This window comes from Ciconia boyciana, chromosome 19 (assembly GCF_034638445.1).
Source record: "Ciconia boyciana chromosome 19, ASM3463844v1, whole genome shotgun sequence".
Taxonomy (NCBI): domain Eukaryota; kingdom Metazoa; phylum Chordata; class Aves; order Ciconiiformes; family Ciconiidae; genus Ciconia; species Ciconia boyciana.
The window spans coordinates 298,604-315,529 of NC_132952.1; the positions used below are offsets into that span (position 1 = coordinate 298,604).

The 16,926-nt window shown below is 54.5% G+C and overlaps 1 protein-coding gene across 2 annotated transcripts in view; it reads right to left on the reverse strand.

The window, feature by feature from the left end:
• Nucleotides 1–16,926, reverse strand: part of EPHB2 (EPH receptor B2) — a 130,113-nt gene that overhangs the window by 86,293 nt on the left and 26,894 nt on the right. For both annotated transcript variants that reach the window (XM_072883989.1, XM_072883987.1), the window contains exons 2-3: nucleotides 5,208–5,272; nucleotides 395–1,079 (exon numbers count right to left, since the gene is read on the reverse strand). In XM_072883989.1, coding sequence (XP_072740090.1) covers nucleotides 395–1,079; nucleotides 5,208–5,272 — 750 coding nt within the window. The remainder of the gene's footprint in view (nucleotides 1–394; nucleotides 1,080–5,207; nucleotides 5,273–16,926) is intronic.

Consider the following 16,926-nt stretch of genomic DNA (forward strand, 5'->3'; position numbering starts at 1 on the left):
AAAACAGCTCCAGTATTTTGGGAGGTGACTGCAGATCAGTGGCACGCACCAAGGCTACACAGACATGTGTCCCTCCAAGACCTGGAGAGCACGGCGGGCACCAGCAACAGGCCGGCACCCCTGGACCCGGTGGCTCTGAGGACCCAGAGGTAACGCAAAGCCTCTGCAATGGATGGATGAGCACAGGGCAGGAATTGAGGAGCTGGGGAAGGAGTCAGCATCCACACACATGCTTCTCTCCCATGTCCCCACGTGCTCCTTTGCCACCCCGCCCAAGGAGGTCACTCCCAGGCGGCTCGTGCAGATCCCAGATGCAAATCCCAACTGCCACCATCAGCACAGCCCACCGGCAGAGAGGCGAGCATGCAGAGTGAGACCAAAGGCAAGCGGTTACCTCTGCAGACGGTCCCGTTTTCCACCGACTCATAGCCCGCCCGGCACATGCAGCGGCCGATGGGCACCAGCCACTCGCCATCCCCATTGCAGTACAGCTTGATTGGCACATCCACCTCCTCTGCGTTGCTGATGCACGTCCCCCGGGCTGCCACCAGCGAGGTGCTCTCCGCTCCCGAGAGGGTTTCTTGGAAGACGGCCCCGTTCTGGATCACACGGGGACACTTGCGGTAGAAGACACGGACGGCAATCAAGGACATGCAGCCTCCGTAGTCCTGGAAGGCCAGGTAGAAACCATTCTTGGAGACAGGCCCAAAACTGCGCACCTCGGTGTTAATCTTCATCACCCGTCCACCTAGGTCCACCTGAGAGAAGCTCTCGTCGGCAGCAATTGTGTCCACCTTCATCCAAGGATTCTCCATCCAGTTAGGAAAAGTCTTGGTGGCTGAGTCAAAGTCTGACTCAAAATAGTAGAGGTTAAAAGTCTCCTTACAGGAGCCTGGGACATTAGGGATGCTGCTGCAGTCCCGGACAGAAAATTTCATCTCCACATGGATGCGGTGCGCTCCTCGCCTCCGGATGTACTTGGTCCGGAGCCAGTTGTTTTGGCTGGATTCAAAGACGTTGCACACCTGGTAGGTGCGAATCGTGTTCATGTTCTCGTCGTACCCGCTCACCTCTTCCCACTGCAGATGGGACACAGAAAATCAGGGGGCTGCACCAAACTGATGTTCCCCACCCACCTCACCTCTCACCAACCCCACCACGTGCCAAGTGGGCAGGCTCTGCCAGTACCAGCTACACCACACTGTGCCCACCCCATCACACAGGCAGCCCCATCAGTGCCCAGCACCTCACCCCGGTTCAGCTCCAGCACCACCCTGCAAGCACCCCATACCTACGTGCCTCTGTCCTGCTCCAGCAGGGTTTGACCCACACTGCACGCCGGGCAGTCTCTGTGCCATGGGGACAAGGTGGCCCAAGCCCTCAGCAGAGCTTGGGGCCATCTCGCTGCCAGCAACACCGTGCTCCATGCCCGGATTTATGGTAAAGGATCTCTGCCGGGTGGCAGGGCATGGTGGGGCCGTGCACCTCCTCTGCAGTAATGTCTTTAGCAGGGGCTCTCGCCCATGGGCTGCACTGTACGGCAGAGCCTCCCGACAAAGTAACACGATGCCTTTAGCAGACGTATTCCCATTGGTGCCGCTACGGTTACAGACGTGGCAGACAGGACCCGCTTTCTCAGGAGCGCATAACGTGGCCGTAAAACCTCCTCGCTGGCTGCAGCCCGAGCACCGGTGTGGGCGGCCAGCTGCATGATGGGCCAGTAGCCAGCAGCCTCTCCCCAGAGGCAGGAGGGAAGGTTTATGGGAGCCTGGCTGACCCCGCTGTGTACCCAGAAAGGGAGATGCTGGGCTAGATCCCACTGGTAGCCCTCATCCTGTCCCTTCAAGGGCTAACATGCTTTGGAGTCCCTCCTGCAGGTGTGCACAGGACCCAGCCCCAGTTGTTCTAAACTGGATCTATGGGATGTCCTATGAGCCATGGCATGACAGTAACATCCTTCCCGGCAAGACAGCTCAGAGCTGACATATATCCCCATGGGAAGCTCAGACGAGCTCCCCCCGCAGCTGACTAATGGCTGACTCTGCCAGCTCTGGAGGAGTCTCCGCAGAACTAAGGGCTGCTGTGACACCTCCTGGTCCTGTCCAGCTCCCTGCCCTTTCCCCAGGCTGTTTTTTTTCCAAATTCTTCAGCACTTGTTGTTGTCTCCATCCTTTGTAGGATGGGGAGACTTCAGGGCAGGTGATGAACCAGGCAAGGGCAGAGCTGCAGCCTGTAACCTGCCACCACTCCTCTGCTGTGTGCGAAGATGGGAAAGGGTCTTTGTGGGAGGAGAACCTTTCACTTGGCCCATCAGAGCATCTCCTCCAGCCCAGACCTTGCTGGGGGGCATCTCCCCATGCTGCCCTTTCCCCACCCGCAGCACCCTCGTGATGCTGGCGGTAGGGACCAGGGTCCAGCTAGCATGTGACACAGTCCCAGCCAGCTGGAATGGCTTCTCATGAACTTGCTCATGAACTTGCTCAAGTGGAAGCCAAGCTGTTTCCCACGGACATGAAACTGTGAGCACAACCCTGCCCTGGATGTGGGATCGCAACACCCAGGGCAGGGCAGCAATACAGCCAATGCTTCCAGCCCAGATCCAGCACCAATGCCAGGACCGAGGTCCCCAGGGAAAACCTTGCAGGAGCAGAGCACCCCCAGCCCCTCAGCCTGCAAGTGGCCTCACAAGGGCATCCCGGACTGCAGAGGGAGGCTCACGAGATGGGAGACAGATTGCTCCTCGCACATCAAGGCTAACAGCCCAACAGAAGGCTGTCAAGGAAGATCCCCAAACAGCTCCAACAAATTCTGACTGGAAGTGGCTGCAAATCTGCTGCCGTCACTGAGGGAGGAGGAGAGCATCCTCGCAAAACACAGGGGGAGCATTTGCTTTATTTTCCAGAAATAAATTTGGCGTCCTAGTGGAAAATCGCAGGATCTCCCCGTTTTTTAGGGCAGCAGTTGGGAGGGGGGTGAAAGAATCAAGGACAAGGCACAGGGAAGCAATTCCTTCCCCTGCCTTGCCTCTGATGTGGCTCTCCCTTGCCTGGACCACTCCTGACACTCACTCTGAAACAGCATGTCAGCCACCAAGACCCAAGGATGCCCAGTGCCCGCCCCGTCCCCATCCAAATCCGTATAGCCCCCAGGGAGGGCTCAGGACACAAGCCTGAAGAGCTCAGCCTGGCCAGGCAGGAGCAGCACGTGGTGGAAGGAGAGTCTCTCCAGCTTGGGGATGAACAGTAGATGGTGGAGGCAGGGCATGGGGACACCTACAAGCGGCACAGGAGCTCCACAGCCAGGGAAAAAGCAACTGTTTGGGCTTTCAGCTCATTAATAATCACCAAAGAGGAAATAAACAGGAGAAGCACCCAGCAGCTTTTGTCTTCCAGGTGATGCTGGCTGCACCCAACCTTGCTGAAGCCAAGCCACCCACGGGTAAGATGCCCTGCCTTGTCCTGGCAGTAGGCACAAGGCCACACTGGGAGAAGCCATGAAGGCACTGCAGCATCAGCACCCATGACGTGCACAATGCAGGGCACGACATGCACCACGTCCCCCACCATGGACGTGCCCAGAGGTGGGGAGAGGAGGCGATTCTTTCCCACCAGCAACGCTGGGGCTACACTGGACTTTCCAGACTGGGATCTCCATCCCGCTGGGGACAGGGGACCTGGGAGCACCCCTGGGGCCAGACTGCCTGCTCAGGACCCCCAGCATCCTCCTGCATCCTTGCAGCAGTGAGCGGGGGGCTCCTGAGCTCCCTTTTCTCAGCTGGGAGAGAAAGTCACCCCCATGCACCAGCCCCTATGCTTCCTCAATGCTTAGTTAGAAGCCTCTCCCTTTCTCCTTGCTCTCTAATTAACATGCCGGGAGCTCAAAAGAAGAAGGCAGCACAATAATACAGGGAGACGGCTTCCAGCAGGCCCAGGCCTCATTACCGCGGGGCTGGGGAGCCGGGAGCAAGGCACGCTTTACATATGGAAACACCGCAAACAAGAAAGGCTGGGCGAGGAGAGAAAAAGACTTGACCTCTGCTCCCGCCTATTGTGCACCCGTCATCCCCCTTCGGTGGCCAGGCTGGCGCTGGTGGGGCGGCCAGGCTCGCAGGCGGGCACGGGGCTTTATCATGGTGATGGGGGACCAGTGCCAGGAGCGCCCATGCCCCAGCGCGGCAGGGCGGCCAGGCTGCTCGGGAGCTGGGTTTAATCTCCCCAACAGAGGCTTTTCTTGGACATTTCTTTTCTTCTGCCAAGTCGGCTCGGGGAGGGGACTTGCTGTCAGCCTCGGGGTGAGGTCCACAGAAATGTCTTCATCCAGCCCCTGCGGAGGGTAGATGGAGGGCAGGATGGCGCCTGAGCTACCACCTCCATGCATGAGGATGGGAAGCATCTCCAGGCTTTGGCCAGGCTGGATTAGGCCACCTGAGCCCGAGGGAGCAGGTCAGGGGTGTCAGGCACTGGGGCTCCACGCTGCTGCCAGCCACCGCAGCCAGAGCAGGACGGGATGCTCTGAAGCACCTCAATGCCCCATGCAAACCCTGTGGGACATGGAGGTGGCTGGGGCCGCTCTCGCTTTGTGTCGTGAGCGGAAGAGTGCAGAGATGCATTGCCTTGTCTAAGCTCTTCTTTAAAGGAGCCCGTTCTGGGTGGTCTTGGGATGTGGCTCAGGGGACTCTTGGCACCAGTAAAGCGGAGAGACAGTTGCTGCTGAGCCAGCAAATGTCCCTCCATGAGATGCCAGGGATGCTGGACAGTCATTTCAGGGCTTGATCAAACGGCTGCTGTGGGTGCAATCGCGCAGGCCAATGCCTTCATCCTTTTCTGTGTGACAGGCAATGGGGTAACAAGTGAGCTACTGGAGAGAAATGATGGTGGTCTTGGCATTTCATTTCTCCCTCTCTGTGATTTTTAACTGGCTACAGGCCAGCTTTATGGAGAGTATGATTCCTCCAACATCATGTTGGCCTAATGCTGTAGGGTAAGAATTACACTCCTCCAGCACTGGGGTAGTTCTTGGAAGCATCACCTCCTAGTGGAAACCTCAACTGTCATCCTCTTTTGTGCTCTTCCCACTAGACCCTTGAACATGGCCAAGGCACTCTGCTTCAGTGGGTGACTTTTGTTGAGCCATCCCACTTATGTTCATGTGCAGCAGGAGACCCCACACCGGGCTCCGGGCCCCCGTAAAGCGACAGGATAACTTACCCCCGAGGGAGGATGCACCGTCCAGCCCAGCTCTGCCGTTGCCGTTGTGGAGTCCATCAGTGTTTCTGCAGGAAGAAGGTGAAACAAGGAGTCAGGGGCCATCTGGTCAATGGCCTGAGGCTGGTGAAGGGGAAAGAGGTGGAGAGGAGCCAGCCCAGAACTGCAGCCATCGAGCCCAGCCTGCGCCAAGCCCTCTGGCCAGCTCTCAGCCAGGGAGGAGCCCGGCATCAGTCCCTCCACCCATTTGCTTCCCTATCCATTGCCCATTGCTCCCTGGCCCCCTTGTCTCCTGCAATGCATGGGGGCATGTGCTCTTCAACCCACGAGCCCAGCTGGACTTTCCTCCTCAAAATCCAGAATCATGGTACTGCAGCCCCAGAGCAGTTCTGCTGCCGCAAATGAGGAGCCCAGCCTGAGCATGTTTCCTCCATCACCTTCCAGTTTCTTTTGCAAAAGCAGGATACTTTTTTCTCAGCATTTTGCATGGTAGGCAGAATTCTTGGTGATGCAGTAGCACACTGGAAGGAACAGCACTTTTAGGACTTAAAAGTACTAAAAAATTAAACCAACGTTAGAGCTGGTTTTCCAGGCGATTTGGGTTGAAATAGGTCAGGTGACGCTACTGCCAGCCAGCACAGAGGAGAGAACTCTCCCTAAGCCACGCAGGCAGCAAAGCCTCCTTGTCTTTTCTACAGATCATCATGCTTCCAGCACTGAAGTTTTTTTCATCCCAAAAAGCTATAGGTTGGCCTAACTACTCTGATAGCATGAGAAGGGATGCTCAGGTTATGGCACCCCAATACTTGGGCTAACGTGTGTAGGTGTTCCCCATCCAGCATGGGAACAGGCCAGATGGCCCCATCATAAATACATTGGACAGACACTTCCATGAGTGGTTTCCACAATCTGGGTAACTTGCCCATCCTCCAGGTCTGCAGTCGCATGCTCGTTGCAAGATGGGGATTTTTCTGCACTGTGCCTAATGCTGACATTTTAAGAAAATAGCATAATATTCCAGTGTTTAGAAAATGGAGTTTAGAAATCACCCCCAAAGGTTTCTGCACACTGAGGCTGGGCATGGGAAAAGCATGATGCTTGTGGGACAGACTGTACAGGCCAGCATATGGCCAGTGATTCTGTGGCCAAGACCAAGGTGATGCCCACAGAAGAAATTATGTCCCTCTGCTCTGTAGAGAGAATGTGAATCTGCCCCAATTTCAGCGCATGCACTCTGGATGCCAGCTGCATTTGCAGGGATGCTGGAAAGCATCCATCGCGCACACGCTCAAGACACAAACACAAAATTCGGTTTGCAGCTTCACTTCCCCTGTCCCCTCAGTTAATGCAGGACAGGCAGGGAAACAGTTGAGCTTTAGGGCTCTGCAGCTCTCAAGAAAAAGCATCTTATGCTCAAGACGTACACCCACTCCGCATCAGCTCACTGAGAGCAATCAATCAAGAGAACCCCAATATAGTCGAGATCTCCAGCCACCATCCTATAACCCAACAAATGGTGCCAGTGCCCATAGCCACAACAGCGATGGAGAGTTACTGACTGTAACCATGTCCTGTTGCTGCTCCTCACCACCAAAAAACCAAGCATCCTGCCACAAATCCCCCAAAAGCATCTCCACCTTCTCCACTTTCACTGTGCTGAACAAAAATGAAGGAAGAAAAGCTCAGCCTTGAGCAGACCCATCATTTAAGAGACAAGCCTGGATACAGAAATGACTGCTGTTCAGCCTGCCCAACAGCGCACATGAACTCCCCTTTTCTCATTGGCAAGCCAAAAAGTGTCTCGGCACAGATATGCTCCTTGCACCTACTTCTGGCAGTAAATCATTTTCAGACTGTGGGTTGTTTGTTACTCCTGGTTAGAGCCAGCGGTTTCCAGTTCACAGGAAACCAGGATTTCAAAATTTGGTTTTATTCCAAGAGTAAAAAGCAAAAATAGTTCTTCTCAAATTTTCCCACTAGGAAGAGTTCTGGAAAACAGCTAGTCCAGAAATGTTGTCATTCAGATTTATGAAATTTCTTTTTAAACCGAATATTTGTTTACATAGTTCAATAATAGTGTTTATTTTATCAGAGGATCTGGCTTTCTCATTAAAACACCAGTGGCACTTTGATCTGAAAGGAAAACAACATTTTTCACCCAGTGCTAGCTAGAAGCTGCATTACTTTAAAAAAACCTTAAATTTGTTACTTTATCATAACTATCAATGACAGTGGTGCATAGTAAGTATATTAATAGCAGTGCCTATAATGTAAAAGAAGATATACTCTAAAACAGTATAAATAATTCCCCCAAAAAAATATTTTGAAGCATTTTGCATTTTTAAAAGACTTTTATTTAATGAAAACTCAATGCAATGGAAGTGTTGTGCTCGCTGCATTACTGCAGAGCACACTGCCCACAGCCCTCACTGTTGCCCCTTATCCTCAGCTGAAGAATTGCACATCTCCTTGGAGTGATGCATCTACCCCAGCTGGCTCAATGACGTCTTGTTTTGACACAAGACAAGGAGGAGTAGAAATTTGCAGGTTTTAAGCAAGTTTTTCCAATGGTCAATTATCTTGTCATAAAAAAAGATCTTCCATTAATTTTAGTCTGAATTTACACTGTTCGGCTGCAAGCTATTAGATTTCCTTTTACTTGTACAAAGACTCTGCTATCCAAAACCTCCTTTCCCTCTTGTAGTGCTTAAGGGTGGCAAATGAATCATCTCCAAGATAACTAAATTAGCTGAGCTTCCTTTTTCTTACACCCTAAAATAGGTTCCTTTCTTTGAGGCTCTTGTTTATCAACCTTCTTTGTGTAAGGTGGACCCCAAGACTGTGGTCCTCATTGCACACAGCTGTAACATCCCAATGCGTCCCTTTTTGCACAGCTTTTCTGCCAAATTGCTGCCCTGTCTAAAGTCCATTTGGAGATGGGTTGGCATGTTAGCACTTAGCAGTAGTTGCCTGAATTACAGAAAATTGTGAATAACTGGTCCCCATGAATCAGAGCAAACCTGGTTAGCCGAACTGACTGCAAAAGTGGATGTGAAGCCAGGATGGGTTTCAATGGTGGTCGTGGGTTTGCTCCATCATCTATTGATGTCTGACTTCAAAACACCTTATTGTCCAAATAATGGCCTGCCACAGAGTCATCTTGCCCGTATACCTGGCCAGGAGCACCCCTCACCCCCCACCTGAGGTCAAGGAGGCCACATGGTCCTCCAGGGAAGATCACTGTCTCATCCCTGAGAAGTTTCTTATTTCCAGACAAAAGAAGTGCATTAATTCATTTCTCCAGCAAACAAAATCAGAAGTGATGTCCAATGAACCAACATATCCCTCATCTGCAGGGGCTTCTCTCTGCCTCTCTCTCAGGCTCAGACCTGCTCAGATCTCCACAGCAAGAGGCAGTGGTGGGCAGACTGCGGTGGGAGAAAGGCCCCATAAAGATGCAGCCAAGCCCTGCTCTGACATTCCATCCTGAAAGTGCTGGAATGGAGTCCAAACTAGCAATCAATAAACCAGGAAGGTTTAAGAAAGCAAGACAAGGCCTTACCACCCACCTCAGCCACGCAATAGAAAGGCTGAGATTCCCCTGGGGTCTATTTCTCCTTCAGCTGGATGAGTTTTTATTGCTGCAGGGGGACTGCGGAAGCTCATCAAAGAGGAGTTTGCAAGATGATTGATTGTGGTCTGCAAGGATCTACACCAGGAGAAAGTAGCAGGAAACAGAGCTCCTTAGCTCGTGAGGGAAATTGCAGCTACAGCTTTGCCTGGGAGCTGAACCCAGTAAGACACGTGGAAACAAGATTCGATTTTACCAGGGAAGGTAATCACCCCTGAAGGGTAATTGCCAAGAGGAGAAGATCTTGCACTGTTTGCATCCTTCTCCATCCCGGGTGAGCTAGGAGTGGGAGAAGCACATGTTGCAGGAGCACGCACTGGGCAGGAGGTCACCTTGGTTCCTTCTGGCCATCAAGGTATGATAACCAAGGAAATACTCATGGACATCTGAGTGGATGGGTGACTCCAGGCACCAAGATGTCAGTCGTACAGAGTTCTGCTACAGGTGCAAGCCCTACACGGGGTGTGATAAGCCCCAAGGAATTGGAACCCACCATCCTCCAGAGGCAGCTCCTCAACCTGCAGTAGTCCCAATGGGGCTGGCCTCAGTGTGCTCAGCCCCTTGCAACTTCTGCACCCACGGTGACCCGTGGTGGGCTGCTATGGCCATATCCCACCCAGCAGGTCTCCTGATCCTACCTGCGGGCTGCCCCATGCTCATACCCTGCTCCAGGCACCCAAAAGGACCAACTCCTGGGCTGGGGACAACAAAGACAGACCAATTTCTGGATGGGCAACCCCAAGCCCAACTGTTAGCATCCTGCCAACCATGGAGAGAAGAAGGTGCCTGCTTCAACCAGCAAACTCGGCAGCTTCACTCACTGTCACAGCCAATGCTTTCACAGTGCCATCCTGCCCGTTTGGCAGTGCCAAATAACAGGGTGAGGGGCTGGTGCCTCGGCAGCCCTATAAAGACCCCCCTAGCATCCAGGACAGAACAACCCCCCGGCAATGACAGTGACGACATGGAGCAAAGCCATCTGGGAGCATGAGGGGCGGGTGTCTGGCCCCTGGCCCATCTCTGGTGCCTGGTGATAGCTGCAGCTCAGTGAAATGCTCTCTCCGGAGCAGCATTTTCTCAATGTTGTTGTTTGTGTTCTTCCCTCCCGCGTGTTTATCTGCAGATTCACATGCTACCCACGGCATTATAAATAAATCTGCAGCTGCTCAAAACCAGCAGACGCAACTCTGGCCCGCTTCCCACCAGAAACCGCGCTGCTCCCCACGGGACGGTTAGGAGATAAGTGCCTGTCCTTTTCACTTTGAAGATGCTTTCAATAAGCAACTTTCTGCCAGCGCTGGGACCCGTCGCCAGCACTGCTGCTTGCTACGAGGGCATGCCAGGGCTCCAGCTTGAGCACTTTGCATCTAAAGATGCGTCATCACCACTGTACCACCACCACCTCCAGATGCTCAACAGCTACACTAAGATGCTGTCAAACTGATGATCTGCTATGCCAATGACCTGGGTGGGGGGCTCCTACACTTCTGCGTGGTCTTTTTGCTGCTCAGCCACAAGCAAGATGAGTGTGGGGATCTCATTTGCACCAGCTTTTCCCATCTGGCCAAGTCAGGACTGAGACTGGTGGGCAGACCTGGGAGGGGAGGACAAGACTGGGATCACGCTGGGTGCTGGCAGTGGGATGGCCAGGACTGGGGATGGAGAGTGACAGGACCAAGGGACAGTGGCAGAGAGGCTGGAGGGGCAAGGGATTAACAGAGGAGCTGTGCACATTGCAGACACACTTCTCTGCGTCCAGAAAAATAACTTCCGTGGAGTTTTGCCAATTTAGACCAATTTAGAGCATCTGGCCCCGAGTTTCTCAGAAGTCCTGGCAAATCCTTCACATTCACAGGCTCCAAACTCATCCAGATAAAGAAACAGCTGGACAAATAAATAGCCCCACAGATAGCTGGAGCCTCCACCCTCATTTTTCCACCCACAACTTTTTCCCTTCCCCTTTCACTTCTCACGCCAGCTCCTCCCTCAGGGTAGGGAACTTGCCAGCATTTTAATCCTGGTACAATATTATTAACACAGGGAGCGAGCTTCTCGGTTGACCCAGGATCGCATCAGCTGGGGCCAGTGCTGGACATGCAAAGCAGGCAAGAAGTTGCCCAGACCTCTCCAATGGGCTGGGAGCAAAGTCATCCCAAGGCAGGCACAGGGGGGAGACTCTGCCTTGTCACCATCTCCCAGACGTGACCTGGAAGCCCACCTAACGCACTTCATCAGATCAGTCCAGGCTGGAGGGATACTGCAGAACAGGCTCAGTGCCGGAGCCCAGCTGGGTGGAGCAAGACCAGGATCCGTGCCAGAGACGCCGCAGCTTGGGATAAACTCCTCCGCGCAGGCACACGTGCTCCTGAAACCGCATTTCCAGCCTGTCCTCAGGCACAGCCACCGCATCCCCATGCAGGGGGGGCGGCTAATGAAAAACCCGTCTGTCCCCCACCCTGAGGAGCCCTTGCCACAGATCTGTTTACCCTTCCAGAAGTTGAAAGGCCCCTCTCTGCCTCCTGTGCTTTACTGGAGCCTTATTATAATATTTTTGCCAGTGAGAGCTGAGAGGGGCTGAGCAAACCCAGTGGCCCTTCTCTGCAGCCCTGAGCTCTGCTTTGCCTGGCCGATGGCCAGCGGAACAAACTGAAACCCAATCCCCCCTGGCCGACCCGCTGGCGCGGGAACAGCACACTGCATTGTGAGCCGGCGGCTACAGGATATTTTGGATACTTCACTCAGGGATCCACTTAAACTCCAAGAGGGAGAGTGATTGATAGGGAGCAAGAAGAAGCAGTTGACTGAGCTGGGATGGAGCCAGCATCCCGCCCTGTGCCCAGAGCCCCAAAGGCCACCCCAAGGGCAGCTGTACCAGGTCATGATGGTGGTCCCGGTGCTGCAAGAAACCCATCAGACAGGTATCTGGTTGTTCAACACCTCTCCCTGGAAAATTAGGTCCAGCCAGACTCAGAGACATAAGAATAACGGTGAGTCCAGCATTTCCATCATCCAGAGCATCTCTGACCTGCAGCCCCCCAGGCTATTAAGATCTGGGGGCTAGCAAGGCACCGACTGGGGAGGCCTGACCCCAGAGATACCACACAGTGCTGGCAAGGGAGAGATGTCACCACTTTTGGGGAGCCATAAAGCCCCTCAGTTCACCAGGATGTCACCCAAGCCTGCCTGCAAGCCCTGTGAAACAGGAGTCAGCCCCAGAGCCAGCAGGGGAGCAGAGGATTGTGCTGGAAGCTGGTGGGGCTCAGCAGTGCTTGCTGGGATGCCTTCACCCATCTACTGGGTGATGCTCAGCTGCTTGTGGCACTCGGAGGCAGGACTGGTGTCAAAAGAAGAGATGTCCCCAGGACGCCCTGCTCTTAGCACGGTGGTTCAGCAGCCCCACTGGAAATTCCCCCAGCATTTTTCCGCACCTTGTCGGAGGGGCTGCCATGACCTGCGCTATGCTTTCCCATCCCCACCTAGATCCCTCCCTTCCCCTGATCCCCCATGCCCCATCTGACTATATGCATCACTGGACCCATCCTCAGGGGACCAAACCCAGGGCTGATGCTGCTGTGCAGAAAAGGGGGAGCACTGAGGCCCTCAGCTCCCAGCCCTTGCTAGACTGGGAAATAAGGAAAGCAGGGCTCAGAGCAGAGCTGCACCTTGCCAGCGGGCATAGGGCATGCCAATGGGTGAGCCGGGAGCTGGTGCCGAGCACCACCGTGACCCAAAGCCAGCACACTGGGAGGAGCAGCTTCACAGCTCCTCTTCCCAGCTCCTCTTCTCCCTCCTCTGAAGCAGTCGGCCGTTGCAGGCATTGCCCAGCATGGTGCTGGCTGCTCGACTGCTGGAAAGCTCAAAACCAAGGTGAAAGCCCAACTCGACAGCCTCAGGGGTCCTGCAGGTTATCCAAGCATGTATCCTGCTTTCTAAGCACCAAACTGACCATCAGCCTGTCCAGACACCGTCACTGCCAGGCAGACAAGCGCTAAGGATTGCCCCTCTCATCTGCCTGGCCGGGATGGATACAGCCCAGCTCTGGCTCTCAGCTGAGAGGGGTTGGGGCTGGGAATTCAGATTTTGTGATCTTTCAGCCTGGGTCCACTGCTGAAGAAGCAGGTTAGGCTGGATGAGAGGGAGGACCACACTCCATCAGGCTGCCACATCGCCCCCAGTCATCGCTGCAGATGCATCCTCTCCAGCCCCAGCTTCCTGACACCATCTGCCCCAGAGGTCAGCAGAAACCTGATAACCCCACCAGAGACCCCAGAAAGCTGCTCCAGCAGCACCAGGGACCCACAGTCCTGGCTGGCAGCATCTGCCCCAAAAAAAGCTGGGACTTGTAGGTGGTCCGAGTTCAGCTGAGGGCAGGCTGCTGGGAGGAGACAATGCAGATGCTAAATGCCAGAGAGCAAGGGCCCTCCTCCTGCTTCCAGGAACACAGTAGCCACACAGAGAAGACACAGATGCAGACATTTAACAGCCATTGCTACTGTCAGCGCTAATGACTCAGTCCCTGCAGTGGCAGCAACCCCATCGTCTGCAAGACACCTTGTGGGAGGGAATCCCAAGGTTAAGCAAGCATTGTCCTCACCCGCATCCAGCCTCATCCACCCAATCAGGACAGCCCAGCAAAGACTAAATTCCCCACCGAGCCATCCCCCAGGAGGACGGAGTGGGGCCATGTCCCTCCCGACAGCCTCCAGGTCCCTTTTCCTCTCCAGGGGCGACAGGGACACTCTGAGAGGTTGGAGACCCCATGCCCACAAGCTCCTTCTGCAGATGCTCCAGCCCCAAAGGAGCCGGCAGCCTCCAACATGCGCTGCCCCGGTCCAGCTGTTAGCGTGGCACAGCCACTATATGGGGCTGGCCCCACGGCACAGATGAGCATATGGCCATCACCACTGGAGCCCAAACACAGAGCCACTACCAATGGTGTGCAGCAGCGGATGCCACGTATGGCTCCTGGCTACAGCATCCAGGGGAAAGAGTTGCTTTATAACATAATAACCTGCTCCCACCACCATGGTTGGGGCCAACTGGTACAAGGTGTAATGCCCAGGGTGCAGGGCCACACCACCTAGACCCCCTTGATACCCCAGACCCACTCTCCAGTATCTCAGACACAGCATCCTGTATCCCCAGACCCACTTGCCTGTATCCCCGGGCACAGGGGCGAGGTGATCTCAGGAGATTTGGGATGCAGCAGGAAGCCCGGAGGCTGCAGAGCATCACCAGGTACAGAGCACGTCCTCGGCTCTCACACGACACCCATCCCTTCTCCCCACTAACCTCTGCCCATCATTTGATGTGATGAGCGTTGAGGGGACCAGGAGGAGTGACATGAGCCCAGGGCATGGGTTTCTGGCCAGCTCTGCTTCCCCTTCCCCCTGGGGTTGGTGCTATCAGCCACCCCCACCCAGAGTGGGGACGGTGTGCGCAGCGAGCCCCTGTCCCACCTCCCAGCACTGCTGGCACTAAATGAGGTTTTGTCACCCTGCATGGTGGCACAGGCTGCAAGCAACTTGTTCCCAGCAGGCTCTGGAGCCCTGCTCAGCATCCCAATTGAGCTACCCTTAATGGGCTTCAATTTTAATTTGCTTTTATTGGAAAACACAGATGGTGACCACCCCTCCCTCCCGCCCGAACATATACAGGGTAATAACATTTACGGGGGAAAGATATTATCTCCAAACACAGCCAAGGCTCTAGCAAAAGCCCCACAACCACACAGCGCCGCGCAGCTGTGCCGCACAGCCCTGTGCCTGGCTCGTAAAGGCAGGGCCACACAGAGCCACCGGCACGGAGGGGGCGAGGTGAGGCAGGACCAGGGTCCAGCGAAGGAGAATTAAAGACGTGGTGCAGCCAAGCAAGCCTGGCAGATTAACCTGGTTAACTTCTTCCGTGACCGGATCTTTGCAAAGCAACGTGGGGAGCTGCCTGAAGCAGAGGGATGCCCAAAGCTGCTGTCCAGGGCTGGAGGGCTGCGCTGGTGTACCCACCCCACCAGAGCCAGCCCCTGCCTGCAGCCTGGACAGCTGCTCCAAGCATCCCTGGCTCCAGCCAGTCCCCTGCAACAAATTCATGTCAGAGCTCAGGGCGGCTGCAGGGAGGTGACGGCAGTGCAGGGACAGGCAGGGACAGGCAGGCACTGCTGCACGAGCAGCCAGGCTACACCAGCCCCAGCAAGCCAGGGTGGGGAGTTCCCCAGCAAAGAACAAGCATCAAGCAGCCTTTGACCTGTGTCACATGCACCTGGGCACCCAAACGCTCGTGCCTGCAGATGCTCCCACTCCTCCGGCACGGCCGGTGCTGCCGTGCAGAGTGCCAAACCCACTGTCACACTCCCCCACCGCCAAGCACACAGAGCACATGGCTGAGCAGGGATGCCCTCCACCACGCTCGTCTGGCTCCGTGCACCTACCTGACAGCCAAGTATTCCTGCTTTTCACTGTTTTTACTGACAGGCTGTAAATTTGCTTCTGGTTGGCAGCTCCAAGTGGTAACGGCTTGGGAGGAACCACAGGGCCAGCTGCAGGCTTGTTTCTGCCAAGCCGCGGAGGGATGCCCCGCGCCCTGGGCTGGCCGTGGCAGCGGGGGGCTCCGGATCAGGCTCCCGGCCGCAGGAAGCCTCTACCCAGGAGAGACACAGGAAATCCCAAAATCCCTACAAGGAGCTTGGCTTCCTTCTAGCAGCTCCTGAGGCCACAACATCTCCCCGCTGCCATCGCTTTGGTATCTCCAGGGGTTTGCTCGCAGCCACGCCAGGAACGCAAACCCTGTGTCCCCTCTGGGCCCCCCTGCTGCAGATAAAGCCACAGTGGAGCCAGCAGCTGCAGGCAGTGGGTATTTTTAGCAAGCTGCAAATGTTTCCTTCGTTGGGAAAACCCCATCTTCAATACCTCACCACAGAGAGGGATTCCTCTTTTACGCCTGGGTAATTCATTACACACTAATACAACCTCCCCAGGCAGCAGGCTGAACCAAGGAGATGCTCCACCAGTGGATGCCATGAGGCTTCTGCTCACTGGTGGCCCTGCCCTGGCGAGGGATGTGCTCCATCCATCCATCATAGCACTGCCCATCAAGCAGGAGCCAGCCAGCTGCCCTCCATTGGGAAAGAGCATCCCCGAAGCAGGCAGGAGATGGGCTGAGGGACCGCAAGAAGAGCGAAGCCTCTCCAGGGCTGAAATCTCAGGTACGACTTGCATCTGGGCCACAGCAGAGGTGCCATCACCCAACAAGGGCTGCCTCGAGGAGCTGGGGGAGCGGGGACCGGTACAGGAGTGGGGAACATCCACACCGGGATGTATCTGCAGGTCTGCAGACCAGCCTGGAGAAGGTGGCAGCAGCTTATGAACCAGCTCTGCTGCTCATGGGGGTGGAGGAGAGCACGTGCCAGGGTCCAGGCTGCCACTGGGATGGCATCCTGGAGACCCCAACACTTGGGGAGACTCATTTCCATCACAAAACTAATACAACTGATGTGGGTAATTGCAGAGCAAACCTAATTTTGTCAGCGGAAGAGGAGTGCATCAATGAACCAAGGATGAGCCGTTGCGCAGGTACAGACAACCATAATCTGGTTACACGTATATGGGAAGAGATTTTTGCACTTACCAAAAAGAAACATACCCGGAGGTGGAAAAGGGGCAATTTCCAAAATTTCAAAGGGATTATTAGCAAAAATTGATTAGGGGAAAAATGTAAACAAAACAATGAATAGTAATTACAGCTAGCTTAAGAAGGCTTTGCCAAAATCTCATAAATCTGCGATCATAAAAGAAGGCGTCTTTAGCTAAAAATTATCTTGGCTTTGAATAAAAGAAAAAAATTGCAGTAAAAATAAACATATTGTATAAATTAAAACCGGGGGAAGTTGGCAGCAGTAAATTAGCAGTTATAAGATGCAGACAGTTGCAAAAGGATGTATCAATGAAAAAATCGACTGCCAGCAAACATAAAGGAGAGAAAAAGAGGAATTTTGAAATACACCAAAAGCAAACACAACCAGAGCTGTGGAAAGGCAAGTCCATGGGGACACTCAAGTGTGAAGTCAAGCAGCAAAGGCAGATGCCCCAACGCACTGGG